Below are 19,187 nucleotides of genomic sequence, written 5' to 3'. Positions count from 1 at the left end.
AATGTCATTAAACGTAGAGGGCCTCTCTTGTTTGGACAATCATACAAATGATGGCAGGCACATTTTATAGCACAGCTAACTCTTTGATTGCATTCATAAATCCAGCAGTCATATGCACTTGCAATTATTTTGGGGGCAGGGGGGAATTGGAGGGTGAGATGAGCCATGATGAACACTGAGGGCCCGGGGGCAGATCTTCAGCTGGTATAAATTTGTCATAGATCCACTGAAGTCAATGGGGCTATGATGATTTACAGCAGTTGTGGCTCTGTCCCCTAATAGTAGGAATGCAGAATCAGATGCCAACTTCACCTCTGTACTTAATACATGCACTTATCCTTGAATTGTATCCACACAGGGTAAACAGATAATACTCTCTGTTTACATGCTTTGAAGGTCTGTGACTTACAACATAGTCATCAAAATACAACCGACATATATAATGGCCCAGAAAACATATATATAAACATACTATGACAAATTAATTTTTACACCATTCTCAAAATTCCTGTGCTATTTTGTCTTCATTTAAACTTCTGTTTCTAGTTACCATATGACATTAACCTGTAGAGTCTGATCATAGCTCGACTGAAGTCATCAAAAGTTTTCACATTGACGTGAAGGGGCAGGAAGATTAGGTCCTCAGTGGGCCTTAATTTACCATTTTAAACATTATATTTAATTTTTTGTCAGTAGATAAAATATAGTAAACATTCTAAATAAACTTTATTTGTTCATATATGCATGAATTATCGGGGCTATTTGGTTACTACTTAAGACAATGAAGGTTGAGTTAGTTGCACATCAACATTTTGGAAGTTGGTCATCTATCAGTCCAAGGTGATTTTATAATTTTTTCCCCTCCAAACTTATTTCATCAGTTAGCGTTTAGCATTCTTACCCTACACAATGCCTTTAAATCAAGTTTCCACTGGATCTGCCAATATGAAATCAATTATGCAACAGCATTAAAAAAAAAACAAGACAAAAAGGAACCTCATGTACTGCTTGTGGTTAATTCATTGATTCTTCTGTATAATTCTATTGAACCCTTTATCAAATGCAGCTAATTTCTGGCTTGCATACAAATACAGTGAAGTGCCAGAACTAAATCAAATTAAAAAGCTTAAGAGAAAGAATCAACTTCAGCAGTGTGTGTGTGTTTCAAACAGTCAGATTTCTTTGAAGACCTCAGAGGGACAGCTGACTCACGGATTGTTATCATTTCAAGAGGAAAAGAGGTATAACACTATTTGAAGAAAGTCCCTTAGTTTATTGAATTAAAAAAAAAAAAGCCAAAACAATTGCTGCAATTGACAAGATAGCTGAATGAATGATAACAAAACCTCAGCAGGGAAATGACCATTAATTTAATTTATGTGGGAGCATGCTTTTGCAATAATGACCAAATTATCTAATGTTCGCTTACATTAAAAAGCAATAGTCCATAACAAATCATTACTAGAAAAGGAGGGGTGAGGGACAGGGGAAAGGCCAATACTTTGAATTAATACCATAGAAGAAAACAAGTTGCTAACATCAAAGAACCACCATGATGTTTTACAGCTTCCTAACAATTCCAGTTCTATTTTGTCTCTTCAGAATATTTCAGTGAAACTCGCAAGAGAAATCTCAGTAATTTCTATGCAGTGGTGTTTAAAGCTGGAACATGTTTATTTGTTAGGCTTCTTTTCACCCTGTTTTTATTGCATATCAATATTTATTTGAGGTTCAGTTAACCAAAAATATACAGTAAGAATCCATTTTTGAATACATTTAATAACAATAGCACTAACCCTGATGCTGTCTTATAGAAGAGTACACTGGATACAGTATACAATATATGGCCTACTGAGATACTATTAAGCAAAATGTGTTTCAATTTGCTTTATTTCCCTATGCAATGTCAGCACTGCCTTCTCTGTGTATAAACTACGCATCCAAGACTAGATATAAAGTAGCATATGTCTATAGTTTTAATAGAAAAAGAATGGGGAAAAGAGACATTGATTCCATAGTTTTTTTCCTCAAAATAATCAAATATTTTTTCTTAAAAAGTCTGCAAACATATTTACAAAAATGGGAAAGCAGTAAATACAGGCTTTTCATATTTTTGCTGTACTTCCAAACTGACTAATATCCTAATTGCATTGGAAATCTGCTCCAATGAACAATACACAAAATAAAATATCACACTCCATTTGGTTTCTCATTGTCTATTTTGGAAAAAAAAAAAAAACCCAGACAAATATATCTTTTAAAAACAACAAAAGTAAATTCCATAAAGCATAACCATCAAAAATACTCCAAAATGTTTCTTACATTTGTGAGCATTTTCAGCTTTAAAAAACAGTTTGTTGCCTTCATTCATGTTATAAAATGTGGGAAATCCTCTTACTTTCAGAAAACTAGCTTCTGAACTGTAATTATAAAATAGCAACTAAAATTGTATTCACAGTTTCTGCATCATGTGAATTTTTGAACAGGAAAATGTTATAAAATTTGCATTGCTGCCTTGAACTTTCACATTTGTGGTATTATTGGCTGACAGAAAAGAAAAAGTGTACTGTCATGCTTGGTTTACCTCAATCATTTATTTCTGAACTAATAAAAGTAAACAATTACCAGATAGTGAATATAGAGATACTGTATATAGATATGGCTGCCATTAAATTATAGTAGGAAATTATTTTGAGTTTGATAAAGTTAAGAAAAGCACATGAAATCATGTTTTGTGTATATCTTGTTTTATGGCCATTCATGGTTTTGTTTGTTTTGTTTTGTTTCATTAACATAGCAAAATACAATCTTCCTATTAAACAATAATTATCAGATGGCAGACAATTCTTTTTATTGGTTTACATTGGCAGGTCACAGTCTAAAAGCACAACCACATCAGGCAGAAATTGCACATAGACCATCCTGGATTTTGAAGACTTCAATCTTTATGCTTCTACCAGAAATGCTCCTTTTAAAACCGGGGATGATAAGCTATATTATATTAAATGTTAGTGGATATTTTTTATTAGTTTAGCTAAAGAAAATGACTGAAACTGTAGTGGTTTTTCTTGTTGTTTTGTTTTCAGTGTCACTTTTGAAGTCTGTATTTGATGTTCTTAAACACACTTTGAAGGGTAAGTTTCTAGTAAAATCATTTTATGAAAGTTTAATCACCCTCACAGTGTGAACTAGGTGAGTTTCATTTAATGGAATACTGCATATTTATCTGTTCCTTGACATTTCTAAATTTGATATGATATGATACTTCTGGCTGAAAAATTATGGCAAGTTAGTGGGTAGTGGTAATTAATGTAATACTGCGACATCATACATTCATAATGTCATGATTCTTATAAGGAACTGTTTTAGATAGGACTGGCCTATAAATATGCAGTTGTATTATCTGTAGAAGGCATATCCATGTCTTCAAAAACCAGACTAGTCTTAAGAAATGACTCTTTATTTGAGACAGTTACCATTACTTCATTAAAAAATGACAAAACAGCAATAAACATTTTAGCTCTTTAATGAGCAAAGATCAGATCTCTTAGCATTGGAATAATATTTGTTATCCAGATTATCTTTATTTCACTCAGTGACCAGTAATATGGCCAAGAAGTACAAAGTAATTTTCCATCAAGTAGTATACAATTTTTTGTGTGTGTGTAATAAGCTTTCATTCTTGAAAAAGAGTAACTGAAAAGAAATGTTTCTGTTACTGCAGTTAGTTTGTCAGAGAGAGTTCTTTGCATTATCTTACAAACTATCAAAATTGCTAGTAATTTGAAAAAATGTAAAAAAAAATCACATAACTTTAGTCTAATAGAAATATAGTACAGGTAAGAGAAAGTATTTATCAGGGATGTGCTCTTAAGTCCATCTCATTTTTTTATATAAATGTACATCTGATTACATATACAAACATTTTGAAAGGACTGTGATATACCGTTTCTGGAAAACAACAGGGGAATGAAGAGTTTCTTGTGATTTTAGAACATTCATTTAAAATCACACAAACAAATGTAAGATTCAGGTTTACAAATTTCCATTTGTTGGCTCTCTCCATCCTTATGGACCCTTTCTATCTACATTTGCACTCTATAGAGATCTCATCCAGTGAATTCACTTGAATGGCAAGGATAATGTATAGCAAAAAGGGAAACAACTTTACATTAAAATATTAGCAGTAAACTTTGTCACATGCACCATGAGTTAAAACAATAACAGAGCTGTAATCAGAGTGGTAATGTTGGGGCATCTTTATACTGCAAAATATCCTTGCAATGAAATCTTTGGACACACTTTATCTTACCAATATGAACTAAATATTTTGTAACTAAACCACAGCAAATTATAAATCCTTCATCAAAGAGGTTCCATTAAGGTTATAGTTCTATAAATTATTTAGGTGGAAACAAAAGAGAACATTAAAAACACAGAAAGATATTTTTCCCTCTGGGATTCACTGAGCGAGTGTTCACCACTATATACCTAGAATACCATCAAATACCTTTAAGAACTACTGTAATTCCTTCTATTACTGAAGCTACTGTGAATTATTTTACTGTAATTACTTTTGCCCCTTTAAAAAAATCTTCTTTAGGTTGTGCCAATTGATGGAGGAAGCTTCTATTAAAAACTCCAATGGGATGAGAAGAATTTTAATTACGGCTTAATCAGCAGCACAGCCACCAAGCATATAAATTATCATGCACATCGTGCTAAAAATATCCAGTTTCCTTTATTCCCACAACTTTTATACTGACAGCACTTATGTGATAATGTTGTACCTGCCAGGCTTTAAAACTTCTTTGTTTGACTGGCAGATTTCAGCATGAGCCCCTTACTAAGGCCTTAACAGCATTGGTGCTTTGTGTACTTATCCAAATATGTAAATATGGACTACACAATAAAACAGTTCCAAATAAAAATTGGTGAAAATTATCTGACATTCCATTAGTGTGTCCCTTGTGCATATTTATAGATTTTTTTTTAATTTCAGTCAGAGTTCTTTTCTGTTTGTGTTGCACATGCCTAATTCCATTATGTAACTTAAATCTTCAAAAAATTAATAGTTGAATGTGAATGAAAAAGTATCATTCAGGACAATTGCTTCAAGCAATTGCAAAGTTTTTTTTTAAGTTCATTTGTATATATGTACAATTCATTTTTTTTCAAAACCCCAAAAGTTCTTGATATGTATATTCACATAATATTCCTCCATATTTAAATAGTAAGATTCTTGTAGGTTGAAAGCCAAGTAATCTTCAGTAATGTCACCTACTGTAATCCATCAAAAAAAATAAAGTTTGTTTCATCTTGTCTGGCTATACCCTGGTTGTTGAGTGTGAATGGGGGTGGGGATGGGGGTGGGGCAGAGTATTATTCTGTCCTCCAGTAAAGGTATTGAATGTGTGTAGGGGCTGAATCCCTGGTATAGTGTTGGGAATCATTGTAATGGTGTTGGGTGTCATTAAGGGAATATCATCAGGAGACCTTCTCATAGCTAGTGTGTAGTCTGGGGGACAGGCGGTCCGAAGAACCACCTCATGTGGATGGATGGACTCACATTCATGATCCAAGTCAGTGTGCTTCATTTGGAGGGACATTATCTCCTCTTCTTGTGCATGGGCAAGATCATTGGTAGTAGTACGCTGTGGGCTACATCTCCTATGAACATCATGTCTCCTCTTGTCCTTTTTGTAGTACAATGCTGCAAAGGCCAGAATGTTTAGGAATAGCAAAGATGCTCCAACTGCAATAGTAACACTCAACTCTGTGGAATAGTCCCTTTGATCCACTGAAAATGGACTTGGTTGTTGTTTGGGATCATCTTGTTTGGCTGTAGGAAAGGCTGAAGTAACAGGTACAGAATTTTTCCTTGTTGGTCTGAAAGTAATATCAGTTGATGGCACTTTAGTTGTGGTCGAGGTATACTGTGAAATGTCGTTAAGATTGTGCAGATGAGGTACCAGTTCCAGCCACAGGTTCACTTTATTGGCCCTGTAATGTTCCTTCACTCGTGGTTTTAATCCAATGTGAAGATACAGTTGGTCTTTTTGAGAATATCTGGTCCATGCTACTTCCTCAAAACGATTGGGTTTAGTATGAATGAATTTTGTATCTTGTGGGACTGGTTGATTTGGGTCACTAGAATTAAAAAAAAGCTGAGATGTAAAGTCTGCATTTCAAAAGCAATTATAAAATTAAGATTTGATACTGCATTTTAACATTTATTTGGGGGAAGGGCAGTGAATGTAGTGTTCATGGAATTGCAGGTCTAATAGCAGTTAGAGCCAACACAATGCAAGTGGACACTGCAAGCTTCCCCAGTGCCCTTCGTACCTGAACCCCCGTCAGCATCTAGCATCCCAGTCCTTTTCTCTCAAGGAAAAATTGTCAACAGTATTATACTTTGGTACTAGCGATGTAGATTAATGCCTACTAGAGACTAGGATGAGGGGTCAGAAACCTTATTTTTATTGATAACTTAAATCTCAGCCTCTGAATTCAGGTCTGCAGAGGTGAAAGGGCAGTGTGTTAACTCAGTATAGCACACATCCACTGAAAGCCCATCGGAGTGCGGAGAAGTGATACAAGGTCAGTCCTCGGTACCTCTCAAGTGCTAGTCCATGTATCTTACTTTCATAAATGCCTATTCATTTGAATAAGTGGACATCATTTTAAGACTCAACCTTCCATGTGCTGTGATGTTGGTGGCATTTTGCGTTCTTTATAATCAAAATACCACCACTACTGGAGTACAGTCAAATATTGTGGTTTGTTAAATGATGATCTGTTTTTAATGATGTGCACTTTATAACTGCTATACGTGATCTCAGTATGTTCCTTATTCACTGTAATACATGTTACAATTTCTTACACAGTGGTCAGACTAAAAAAATTGAAAGTTCCAACAGAATTCCCTATTTTAAGTACAGAGAATCTCTCTCAAAGCATCAGAATCTTACAAAGCAGAATGAACTTTTTAAGGCCAACTACAGTACTATGAGAAAGCTAAATATTAGATTGAAAAAGATAAAAATATCAGGGAAGCTGCTTTCTGCAGCCCTTTTTTATGTACAAAATATTTATCACACTGTTATGTATAGAACAGTCACATGGACAGTTTCCCCATGTGTTAACAGAATGTGCAATTTTTAATTGAACTGAGAGATACTAAAAACATATAACTCTCAACCTAATCCTGCAACCCTTATTCACGTAAATACTCCTTCCTGGCCCAAGTATTTCCTACAGAAGTCCATAGGAAAGGATTGCTGGATCAAGTCCTTAATTTATATATGAGATTACTCTCTATCTAGTACTCACCCAGTTTTTGCAAAGTTTGTCCAGTATGTCATCACCACTGCGCTTAGCATGACATCATTTTTGGAGAAATTACAGGGAAATAATTCAGTAGGACCAATCATAGGGATTCCCAGTACATAAGGAACCTCATCTCCATGGGCTGCATCTGCCCAAGCAGGTACCTGATCTGTTTGGCAATGATGGTAGAAGGCATAGAAGTATGTAGGCGATCCAAAATTCGAATGAAGATCTGCTGTAGCCACTGCTGGTGCAACCCACTGGTGATCAGTAAACAAAGCTAGCAGTGTTTTCCTTCTTGTCTCTGGATTGTGTCGGTCTGCCCAGTCAGTATACATAAATTTAATAGTTTCTCTCAATATATCTTTGCCTTCAGGGTATCCATATAAGTTATCGACAAAATTGGAAACAGCAAAGTCAAAATCACTAGCTGATATGCCATCTTCACTATCAACTATATTTTCAACAAATTTTAAACCTTCTCCTTGGTTAACTCCCAACATTATGTCATAGTTGAGGAATTCTCCTTGTTCCATCAATATCTGAGGATCATCTGGTATCACATCACCATCAATTACTGGTCCAAAGGCTATGTGGTATCGTGCTGGTTGAATGTCCTGGTCCACAAGTTCTCTATAAGGCTTCTTCTGTAGACACTCTACCAATTCTACAGTGTCTGACATGTTGCAACCAACTTTTGTAGCCAACATCCTGGCATATTTTGCAGGTTGGAAACTAACTGCCCAGCTGGAGAGAGCTGTTCCACTTTGAGCTATTGCTCTTTGAAAAAGTCCTGTGGGGGAAAAATATTTAGAAAGTACTGAGGTGACCTTTATAAGCATGTGGTTGTTTAATGTTTAGATTAGGTATGTGGGAAAATAGGAAATCTTTTACCATTATTAAAAAAATTACAAATAAATAAATGCAGTACAGAAGGTAAAATCTGCTTGTTGCTGTATCCACATCTAACGTGTACAAGAAAATGCACATGTATATATAAATCCTAGACCAACAGATAAATAAAACTCATGCAAATGCCAATTTATAGCAACTGAGGATTTGGCCCTAAGTAACTCAGGAAGCTGAAAGAGTGGGAGAAATTGTCTGATGCCATATCTTGTTCAAGATAACACCGTTTGCTTTGAAAAACTCATAATACGAAAATTATTTTATTAGGTTGGAGGAAAAGCCAGTCATGCCCTGCAATTGACTGATGTCTTAGATATTGTTCAAGTCATCAGCACTTGCATGTGTATGACCATGTTTTAAATGGAAGACTGAATAGGACCTAATATACTGTTTTTATAGACTCTGTTTAGGATTGAACTTGGCTTGAGATGTACAGGGCTTCTCAATTGGGTATTATAACAAATTGTATATTCTGAAGCCATACAAAGTACTGGGCAGCATTCCTAACTCATTTATCTAAGAGTCAAGATCCTTTCTTGTAAAAGGTCCTATTTTTAATTAAGGTTTATGGTGATCACATTTAAATAAAAAAGGAAAATGATACATTTTACACTGAATATCCTAAAATATTGCTTTGTGACTTAGAAATTTAAACATATACTCAGGTATTCATTTATGAGAGATAGGGTGGATGGGGGGAGATTCTGCTGTCACTTATACTTGTGTACACCTGAAGTAACTCCACTGACATCAGTGCAATTACTCTGGATTACTCTGGTGTTACTGAGAGTAGAATCTGGACCAAAAGCTCTGCTCACAAATATACGAAGCCTTGTTTGAACTGATCTTTTTTTTTTTAACCTTTAAGTATATTTGTCCACATCATGGGTGAAACCCTGACCCCACCAAAGTCAACAGGAGTTTTGCCAATGATTTCAGTGGGGACAGGATTTCACCCCAGCTCTAAGCCATCGCTCATGTACTAGGTGTGTGTGAAAGGGCCTTATGAGGAATTCTGGTCTGAAGGGGTAACACTAGAGTGGCTAATCCCATATATTTTGTACTCCCTCTGTGTTGGGCCATGGCATCACTTTACCCCTTCCCCATACCCTTCGGGGAGGCTAGCTCTACTTCCAACAGGAATTTTGAGTCTGGCCCCTGTACAATGAAGTGGGAAAGGATCCTCTACTCCAGGGGTCGGCAACCTATGGCACACGTGCCAAAGACGGCACGCGAGCCGATTTTTAATGGCACGCTGCTGCCTGCCGGGGTCCTGCTCAGTCCGCTGCCGAACCCCAGCAGCGGGCTGAGCCGGACCTCGGCAGGCAGCAGCGTGCCATTAAAAATCCTGGCCGACCCATCCCGCTCTTCTCCGCCCCCCGCCTACCGCTCTCTCTGGCGGGGGAAGGGGGCACAAGCAAGCTTGATCCTGCCGGCGGCTGCTGTACAGCAGGCTCCGCCGGCAGCCAAGCTTCCCCCTCCCCCGCCTCTTCCCCCAGCGTGCTGCGTGGAGCCCCGCCTCCTCTCCCTGCCTGCCGCTGATGGCCCTTGCGAGGGAGGGGAGAAGAGCAGCCCCAGCGCCCTTGCTGCTCAGACCGGTAAGGAGACGGAGAAGAAACGGGGATAGGGGGTAGGAGCGGGGCGTATCCCTCCAGCCCCCTGCCGTGAGCCGCTCAGGGGGCAGGGGGCTGGGAGCACCCCCCTGATCCCAGCCCACCCCCCCAGCCCTCTGCCCTGACCCCTGCACCCCCTTGCACCCCAGCCCCCTGCATCCCCTCCACGACCCCATCCCTGATTCCTGCACCCTCCACACATACTCAGCCCCCCCACACCCCATGCCCTGACTCCTGCACCCCCTCACATGCCCCCAGCCCTCTGCCCTGACTCCTGCACTCCTCACACCCCGTGCCCTGACTCCTGCACTCCCCACACATACCCAGCCCCCTCACACCCCATGCCCTGACTCTTGCACCCCCCACATACCCACCCCCCACCCTGAGCACCAGGTTGGCAGTAGGCTGAGCGGGGCCGGTGGCTGGGACCCCAGCTGGCAAGGGGCTGGCAGCCAGAACCCCAGACCGGCAGCGGGCTGAGTGGGGCTGGCAGCCAGGACCCTGGCTGGCAGGAGCCAGCGGACGGAACCCCAGACCGGCGGCAGGCTGAGCCGCTTGGCCCGCTGATGGTGTGGGGTGCCGGCCCCGCTCAGCCCGCCACCGGTCTGGGGTCCCGGCCCCCGGCCCCGCTCAGCCCGCTGCCGGTCTGGGGTTCTGGCTGCCGGTCTGGGGTTCTGGCTGCCGGCCCCTTGTCAGCTGGGGTCCCAGCCGCCAGCCCTGCTCAGCTTGCTGCCAACCTGGGGTTCTGGCTGCCAGCCCCTTGCCAGCTGGGGTTCCGGCTGCAGGCCCCGCTCAGCCCGCTGCTGGCCTAGGTGAACGGAACCCCAGGCTGGCAGCGGGCTGAGCAGGTCGGCGGCTTAAGATCAGCATTTTAATTTAATTTTAAATGAAGCTTCTTAAACATTTTGAAAACCTTGTTTACTTTACATACAACAGTAGTTTAGTTAGATTATATATAGACTTGTAGAGAGAGACCTTCTAAAAAATGTTGAAATGTATTACCGGTACGCGAAACCTTAATTTAAAGTGAATAAATGAAGACTCGGCACACCACTTCTGAAAGGTTGCCGACCCCTGCTCTACTCCATACTCCTACAAATCATAATTTAGTCCATATTAGGCAATATATTTTACCCTTCTTGCTAATGAGTTTGAAAGTACTAAAACTTTTTTCTGCATCACCACAGAAGTCCTACAACTGAAGGACAACAAAACAATTTGTAATTATGCAGTCTCTTTGTACAGTCTATTGGAAAATATTTTGTAATCTGACCTATATTTATTTCATAGCTAACTATAAGTTATGCAAAATGCCCTTTGACATATACACATTACACTAACATAAAGCATATTTGGCCAAAATTTGCTTTTATTTACACCAGTACAAATCTGGAGTAATTCTAGTGACATCAGTAGAGTTACTAAGGATTTGCAGTAGGGTAACTGAAGGTAACTTTTGAAGGCAACATCTGACCCTTTATCATTGATTTACGCAAATAAAATATCTTTGGGGCACACCCTGCTGATCAGCCAGTACCTCCAGCGAACAGGAGTTGCACCTGCTTGACTCATCTCAGAATTTGGCTCTTTAAAAATACAAATTATGGTCTTCATCTTGCAACATGATGTGCGGGTGGACTCAGGCACTGCACAGAGCCTGAGTCAGGGCCTACCTGAATCACACTGCAGGATCAGGACCATAATCAAATGCTAGTTAAAATTAATTGCTTCATGAAAACATTTTTAAAAAAGATCTTGTTGGAGTTTTAAAATCCTTGAAGATTATAACAGGACCAATCCCTGAGGTCCTTACTCAGTCTCTACTCTGCCCTTACTCAGGCAAAACTTTCATTGTAGTAGAATCTGGACGTGGACTGAAATATGTGGCTCAAGAGCATCTCTAGATTCATGAGATGAGTCATAACTGAGTTTTGCCTGAGTAAGAGCTGAGTAAAAACAAAGCAGAACCTCAGAATTAAAGGCATAGAATATATAATATTTATAGGGCCCAGGTATTCAGTTGATGTAAATCAGCTTGAAGTCAATGGATCTACAGCGATTTATACCAGCTGAGGATCTGGCCAGTAGAATATATACAGCATAATACCAAACTGGAATTTTCACTAGGATGTAATTCTTAATGCAACGTAGCTTTACTTTATGTGCATACTGTGTAAATATCTTTTTTAATGGTTTAGAATTATTTTCTATATCAATGAAAGAAAGAGTCAGTTACATGGTAAGAAAGTGCTGATATAAACACGATAGCTTGTTAAATGGCACATAAAAGGCCAGATTACGTTAAAAGTCGTCACGTCCTCTAGCCATAAAGTACAATTCAGTTACTTTAAAGAAATACTTCTGTTGAACCATGTTAGTGAAAAATGGATGACAGCGAGAAAAGTAATTTTCATACTGTAACTGATTTCTGCCAGCAACAATGTACAGTAAAGGAAGTGAACTAGATTTCTATCAGGAAATATTCACACTCATGGCTCAAGGGGCTGTAGGCTGATACTAAAATGACATTAATGCATAATGGGCCATATTTTGCTATCGTTTGTATGTCAAGGTCCCACTGAGGTAAATAATAATTTGCATTTATTCATCCACAGATTTCAAAGTACTTTACCGAGATGGATAAGCACTACGGTTCCCATTTTGCATATGGGGTAGCCGAAGCAAATTATTTAAGATCTCCATCTTTCAACATGCTGAGTGTCTCCTGACCCCTGCAGGATGCTCTGTTCAGTGGGGGATGAGAGCACTCAAGTATGCACTCAGCATATAGTAAATGGGCTTGTGCTTTTGACAAAATTTGATAGTGTTACAACATGACTGTGTAGAGTTAGCTGACAAGATGCAGATCATGACTAACTGGTCATTGCAGATAAAAGCATATAGTGTTCAGCATTACATCAGCTACTTGTAATTAAACCAAAGGTTCAGTCATTGGCAGAGAATGGAAACCAGGTTTCCTGGCTCTTAGCCCCATCCTCAATCCACTATGCCACAGATGACCCACACTGTGAATGCTGCAGAAAAACTGATGGCATGATATGACCCAGAGATTACACATGGTTATGGGCACTATGCTTAGGCTAAATTCTGACTAGTAAACTACTGGCTTAAAATGCCACTTTACAAAACATGTCACAGGTTAACATGCAAAAGCTCTATATAATTGAGAGTGTCAAATTTATACGTGGATTCTACACTTCTACTTCAAGGTATTTCAAGTATTAAAGTGGTCTTTGGCTGGAAATGGTTAAACATTTTTTTTTAAATAATAATAAATAAAAATAATAATGATTTTAAATCATTTTAAAAATAATTTTTAAAATTAAGCCCACCAGCCTAGGAATCTATTTTCCATGATAGTATTGTTTACATAATAGAGAATTGGCCTGATTCTTCTCCCATTTAGAATATCAGGGTTGGAAAGGACCTCAGAAGGTCATCTAGTCCAACCCTCTGCTCAAAGCAGGACCAATCCCCAAACAGATTTTTGCCCAAATCCCTAAATGGCCCCCTTAAGGATTGAATTTACAACCCTGGATTTAGCAGGCCAATGCTCAAAGCACTGAGCTATCCCTCCCCCCTGCCTCCCATCACAGTAAGGCCAGATCCAAAAGCTCACTGAGACTTAGTGGGACTCTTTCCATTGACTTCAATAGGCTTTGGATCAGGTGCTTAATCAGAAGTAAATTCTACTGATGTCAGTGGAGTTACTCCAGTATGAGTGTACAATCAGGCCCTCCAGGGAGTTCACCAATGTAAATCAGAGGAAAATCAGGCCTTATGTGTCTCTCCAGACTCCATCAACAAGGGTTTTCTGTCATCTGCCTGCTAAGTCTAAACAATATAGCATACATATATGTGAAACGGATACTGACAGGATGGAGGAAGAAAAACAATGTGATCAAAAAGCAATGGCGGTGCAAATGAGAAAAAATGTGTGTGGAATTCTGATGCCAAAATGGAAGGAAAAAAAGTTTTTTGGCCTCAAACAACATGTTTGTAATTTCCTGCTGTCTGCCTTAACTTAACTAGAGAAAAGGTGTTAAGTTATGGAATTAGAAAAAACATATATGGGCAAAAAAAAATTAATTTGTGACCTTGATGCTTTGACAATTTTGGTTCATGCATGCAAAACATTCAAACATTCTTTTCTCAGAAGACAGCAAGTGAAATTCATGCAGTTTCAGACAAAAGATTTCTGAACTAGGCACTTTTTTCCTTCCCACTAGATAATACTGTTAAGCATTTCAGCCATTAGCTTGAAAACAGGAACCATGTCGTTTTATTTTTCTTTAAATCCTGCTCCTCGTGAGAAACTAAACATGCCTTTGATGACTGATTGAATATAGTCGATCTCATCGACTGTGAGCATCTCTGACTGGTTTTCCAAAGAGGACACCCTTAGGTAAGAAAGAAAAGAGACAAAAATGATGTGCTGTGCATGTGCTGTTCAGAAGTCTGTTGCAAAAGTGTTTCTACAAAGCTCCACAGGAAACAGAAAGAAAGCCACCCCAAATTTAAACGTGCACAGAAGAGTTGAGGGGAAGGCAGCTATTATAGCCTTTAAAAAGCCAGATTATTATTGAGTTGAACTCAGCAGTCCATAGAAACAGAGAGAGAAATACAGAGCATCACAGAGTACTAATGGTGGTGGCATGCAGACACCAAAATTGTCAATATTTGCAACCTGCATAATACCTTTGGTTGAATTGCTCCAACGGTTACCTTCAGAATAATGGGATAAAGTCAACAGATTGACGCATGAACCGCCTGCACCGGATCCAAAAACAGTTATTCTTAATGGGTCACCACCAAAGAACCCAATATTTTCACTAGTCCATCGCAAAGCCTGGATTAGATCAAGGAGGCCATAGTTTCCTTTTGCTGCTTGATCCCCAGTACTCAAGAAACCTGCAAATGTAAAGGAAAAAGAGAAAAGGTTTAGCATGGGCTCCTCAGATTATGCTTGTTGCACTGTTATCTTTTCAGTAATGCTTCAAATGTAAATGGAGCTAAGTACTATGTAAATACATACTTTTTTATATCCACTTGGCAATAATTTACAAGTAACCCATCCTTGCTACAGTAAATCCTTTGCTGTTCATTGTAATATTAACCATGATAAATGAATGTGAGAATTGTGTAGGTACAATACAGGATAATATGCTCATTGCAGTACAAGACTGGGAATAAGTCAGTAAGGACTTATGGCTTTTAAATGTAATAAATTGAGAATAAAATCTTTGGGGAAGGGACCATGTTTTCGGTATGTGAGCAGTGCCTTTCTAATTGTGGGCACTATTGGAATGCAACTAATGAAAAATAATAACACATACATGTGAACAGAACACCACAAAATTTGTAAGGCCAAATGTTCAGCTTGCAAACGTGTGTGTTAAAAGGATTGTGTCTGCAAAACTCGGCACATGCCTGTTTATGTAAGCATAGGAGTCAGCTGGGCACCCAGCTACCCAATTTGCATATGCAGATGTGGGGTTGGTGCATGCCAGAGGGGTGACTGCTCAATTTTGCAATCCATTGATTGTGGTGTAGGTACTCCCTGCATTACCACATTGCCTCCTTTCCCCCTCTTTTCTCTCCCATTCGCTTTACTCCCCAAAAGATTCAATTTATGTCAGAGGACAGGCTGAGCTGTACAACCTGAGTGACTCTCCTACTCCCTGAGCTCCAACCCACATCCATTAACCTGGGTTAACTGAGTCTGCATTAAAGGATACACAAGGCAATTTGAGCTGCTCTAGTAACCCCTTAGCATTAAATAGATAGGAGCTTAGATGTAAACCAGGGAGCACATAACTTGTTTCCTCATAGTCAGATTGGGAATTGTATCAGGTGGAGAAATGAGTGCTTGTCCTGTAGTCAGTACAGGAACTTTGTTTTTTTGTTTATTAAAGACTTGTTATCATTAGGCAGCTGACTCTAAAAGCTGAACAATAAACACATCAGAGAAAAGCCCCTCTTGGTTTTTTCTTGGACCCCATGGGTCCCGTTGGCCTCATGTATAAAGTCTTTTGAGCAAAGGTTTAAATAATATCAGCATTTTAAGGAAAACCAAAAGCCTCCACTTGTGTATGAAACTGATTTCACGCACACAAAATGGACAACGTAACAGCCTTTCAATGAGTGCCCTGTAGAGAAGTACCACCATTAAAACAATTATCTCCACAGGAACTAAATATTAGCGGTTCCTCTGTTCTACTTAAAGTTACACTAATTTAACTCTCCTTTGACGCAGAGATCACCACGCTAAACAAAAAAGTTTACAGTAGTTTTCCAGAAGAAAGCATACAACAATTCTCTTACAAACCTATTCACTCACACTGTCACATCAACAGCAATACTTGCAGCTCTTAAGACTTAAATTCAGAATAATAACTGTGTATGATATTGATGGGGAAGGAAGAAAAAAGATTCCTTATTTATAACAGCTAGTTACTATGTCCTTTAAAAAATATATCCCTTTTGTTACCCAAAATACCAGGGCATAAACAGGGAGAAGCTGAATTTACAGACTCGGTTGCATAGATAGAGAGAGATGACCATTTACTCTAGAAGTCAACAGGAGAGTGACTGCAGAAATACAGAACACAACATGTAGTAAGAGCTAACAGAGGAGCTTTATTGTAATTGATGCACCTTTCCAGTGAGAAATGGATACAAATTCAAGAGAAGAAAGGTTTCAGAATATTTCTTCTCTTAATGCATAGCAACATTAAGGCCATGATTTCAAGCTTTGTGATAAAGGACTTGATTCCACCCCCGCTGAAGTCAATTAAAAGACTCCCACTGACTTCAATGGCATTGGAACAGGTCCAGAGTTAGGCACCTAAATACAAGTGTTCTGATGTACAGAGGGGCTGAGCACATTGAAGTAAATTTGAGCTGGTATGTCCAGCCTCTCTGAAAAACAGGTCACTTTTTTTTTATAATGTGCCAAATTTTAGGCACCCAGGTGTGAACTCTTAATCCTGAAGGGTGTGATAAGATATTTGATTCAGAGTTGTACAATCACTTGGCTTCTACTGAACAAGAACTCAGATACATTTTGACCAAAATATTGATATTCATCTGCAGCCAAATAACATTTGCCCAGCATGGGTTGGGGGAGGAGATGACAAGATCAGAAGGCCCCATTCTACCTTTTGGACATTCAGCTACTGCTCCTCTTCTCTTTATGCTCAATGCCCTATTGGCAGCCTTTCCCTTTCAACAGGCCCTCCCCCCCCCCTCCATTCTTTCACTTCTATTCCTCTCTCACTCATCTTCCCAATATCAAATCCCCTCCTTCTCAGGAGGAAAGTCATAAACTGTAGCTCTTGCAATCTGCACGTGAATAACACACTGGTCAGTAGTCCTCTGTGCACTCTATCCACAGAAGATGTGAATCTGTTACAGCCCCCAGCTACAGAATACGCTTCTTGACTCAAGCTGGCGAGCTTCATGCTTTTAGCTCTACTGCTCTCCATTTCATTCCCCAGTGTTGGCTGGGGGCGGCTACAGAATTTGTATCATCCCTTACTCTGCTCTTTAAAAGTTTCATTTTGATACTATCAACAAACTTTGTTTAAGAGAGACAGATATGACTCTGAGCTTGCAGATGTAGATCTTCACCTGCTAGACCAATAGTAAAAGCAGAAGCACAATCAGATTAAATTATATAATCTTTCGAGAGGACAGCAGTCCATTATTTTTTATTACTATTATTTTTAGACTGCAAAACAAGCAAAACTTTTATTTAAAACAAGTAACACTGTTCAGACTAGATTTCATTACACAAAATGGGAAACAACATTTAATTCTTATTGGGGTGGGTGAAATTTTCAGACTGCTCTTGATGATCAAATGGAGATGTGCTATTTGCTCCGCCTTTTTCATATTGTGGGATGACAACAGCAAGTTATGTATAATAGGAAAAGAAGTACTAGACTAAATTCTGCACACAGTTACGCCACAGTAAATCTGGAGTCACTCCAATGACAATGACTGGTGACTGAAGGCAGACTTTGGTTCACTGTACCTAACTGATATGTTCTGTTTTGTCAGATTATGCCTAATCACTGTTACTAGTTTGTATTACTAAAATTCTGCAGTAACAAACAAATATTTATAATACACATGACTATTGTTTATTGCTCTAGTCTTTAGTGTTCAGTCAAATGCTCTCACATTCATTCTAACAGACCTTCCCAAACTGTAAACTGCATGGAAAGCTAATTGGCCTTGCTGCAGAGAGATCTGAGCTATGCTACATTTAGAGCTACATTTGTTTGTTTTAGGTCAGTGGTGAGCTTTATTGCCCAGGGAGGGAACAGGCTAGTGGTATAAAGTGCAAGGCCAGCAGTTCTCCAGTGTTAAGACCTAATATACCACATCTAATTGGCATATTTTGTTCAGTGTAGTTATATCAGTGTACATTCCTATTCTCAGATTTAACATTTTTATTAAAGCTAATGTTAAAAAAAAGTATATAATACATAGGTTGAGAAAAGAGTGTCTGTACATCTGGGCATAGTGCTTAGATTATCCATAAATACAAAGTTTGTTTTTAAAAGTCATATATCTTCTGTCTGTGTGTTCCACTCTATGCATCTGAAGAAGTGAGCTGTAGCCCACGAAAGCTTATGCTGAAATAAATTTGTTAGTCTCTAAAGTGCCACAAGTACTCCTGTTCTTTTTGCGGATACAGACTAACACGGCTGCTACTTTGAAACATGATACATGTAGTACATAATCAGCAATAACCCAAATTTAGGTGAATAAATTTAACAATACAGTTTAGATATTAGAATCCGAATACTTGGGTACATCACTCATGAAAAGTTGTACAAAGATTTGGTTGTGGAAAGCAAAATATATCAATGAGTGGAGATTGTCCCTCAGTAATTGTGCATTTAGGGTAGGTTGTCCATTTAGAAGACACAATCCATGAGGAAAGTATTTCAATTACTTTCCTGACTGCGCTTCTCATCAGCACTCCAGCTCATCCCTCCTGGTATTGCCAATGTCCGGTGATGTGTTCTATGTAGATGTCCCTTCACCACCTGATGGCGTCTGACACCATGAGTTGCTGCATCAGCCAAGCATAGCGTTGACCAATTCCGCATTCTCTCAACACTCGCTCGTTACTGGGGTCCCATGCGCCCAAGGCTCCGACAATCAGCGCATGTGTCTGAACCTGGTAACCCCTAGCTCTCAAGGTTTCAGCCAGAGGGGCGTATTTCTCCTCCTTTCGAGCTCGGTCATCGTGGAGGGCTGGGGTCCTGTTCTCGAAGGGCACTGTGACGTCTACCATGA

The 19,187-nt window shown here is 39.2% G+C and overlaps 1 protein-coding gene across 8 annotated transcripts in view; it reads right to left on the bottom strand.

Annotated features, from left to right (window-relative positions):
- Nucleotides 1-5,327: 5,327 nt before the first annotated feature.
- Nucleotides 5,328-19,187, bottom strand: part of NLGN1 (neuroligin 1) — a 435,265-nt gene continuing 421,405 nt past the window's right edge. For 5 of the 8 annotated variants that reach the window (XM_065410490.1, XM_065410493.1, XM_065410495.1 and 2 more), the window contains 3 exons: nucleotides 14,598-14,783; nucleotides 7,333-8,122; nucleotides 5,328-6,150 (listed from right to left, as the gene is read on the bottom strand). In XM_065410490.1, coding sequence (XP_065266562.1) covers nucleotides 5,328-6,150; nucleotides 7,333-8,122; nucleotides 14,598-14,783 — 1,799 coding nt within the window. Of the gene's footprint in view, nucleotides 6,151-7,332; nucleotides 8,123-14,570; nucleotides 14,784-19,187 lie in introns of all 8 variants that reach the window. The other 3 variants (XM_065410492.1, XM_065410491.1, XM_065410494.1) reach the window with 1 other exon arrangement.

Source organism: Emys orbicularis, chromosome 9 (assembly GCF_028017835.1).
Source record: "Emys orbicularis isolate rEmyOrb1 chromosome 9, rEmyOrb1.hap1, whole genome shotgun sequence".
Lineage (NCBI taxonomy): Eukaryota > Metazoa > Chordata > Testudines > Emydidae > Emys > Emys orbicularis.
The sequence above is the reverse complement of the archived record's forward strand: the minus strand, read 5'-3'. Positions and strand labels throughout refer to the sequence as shown.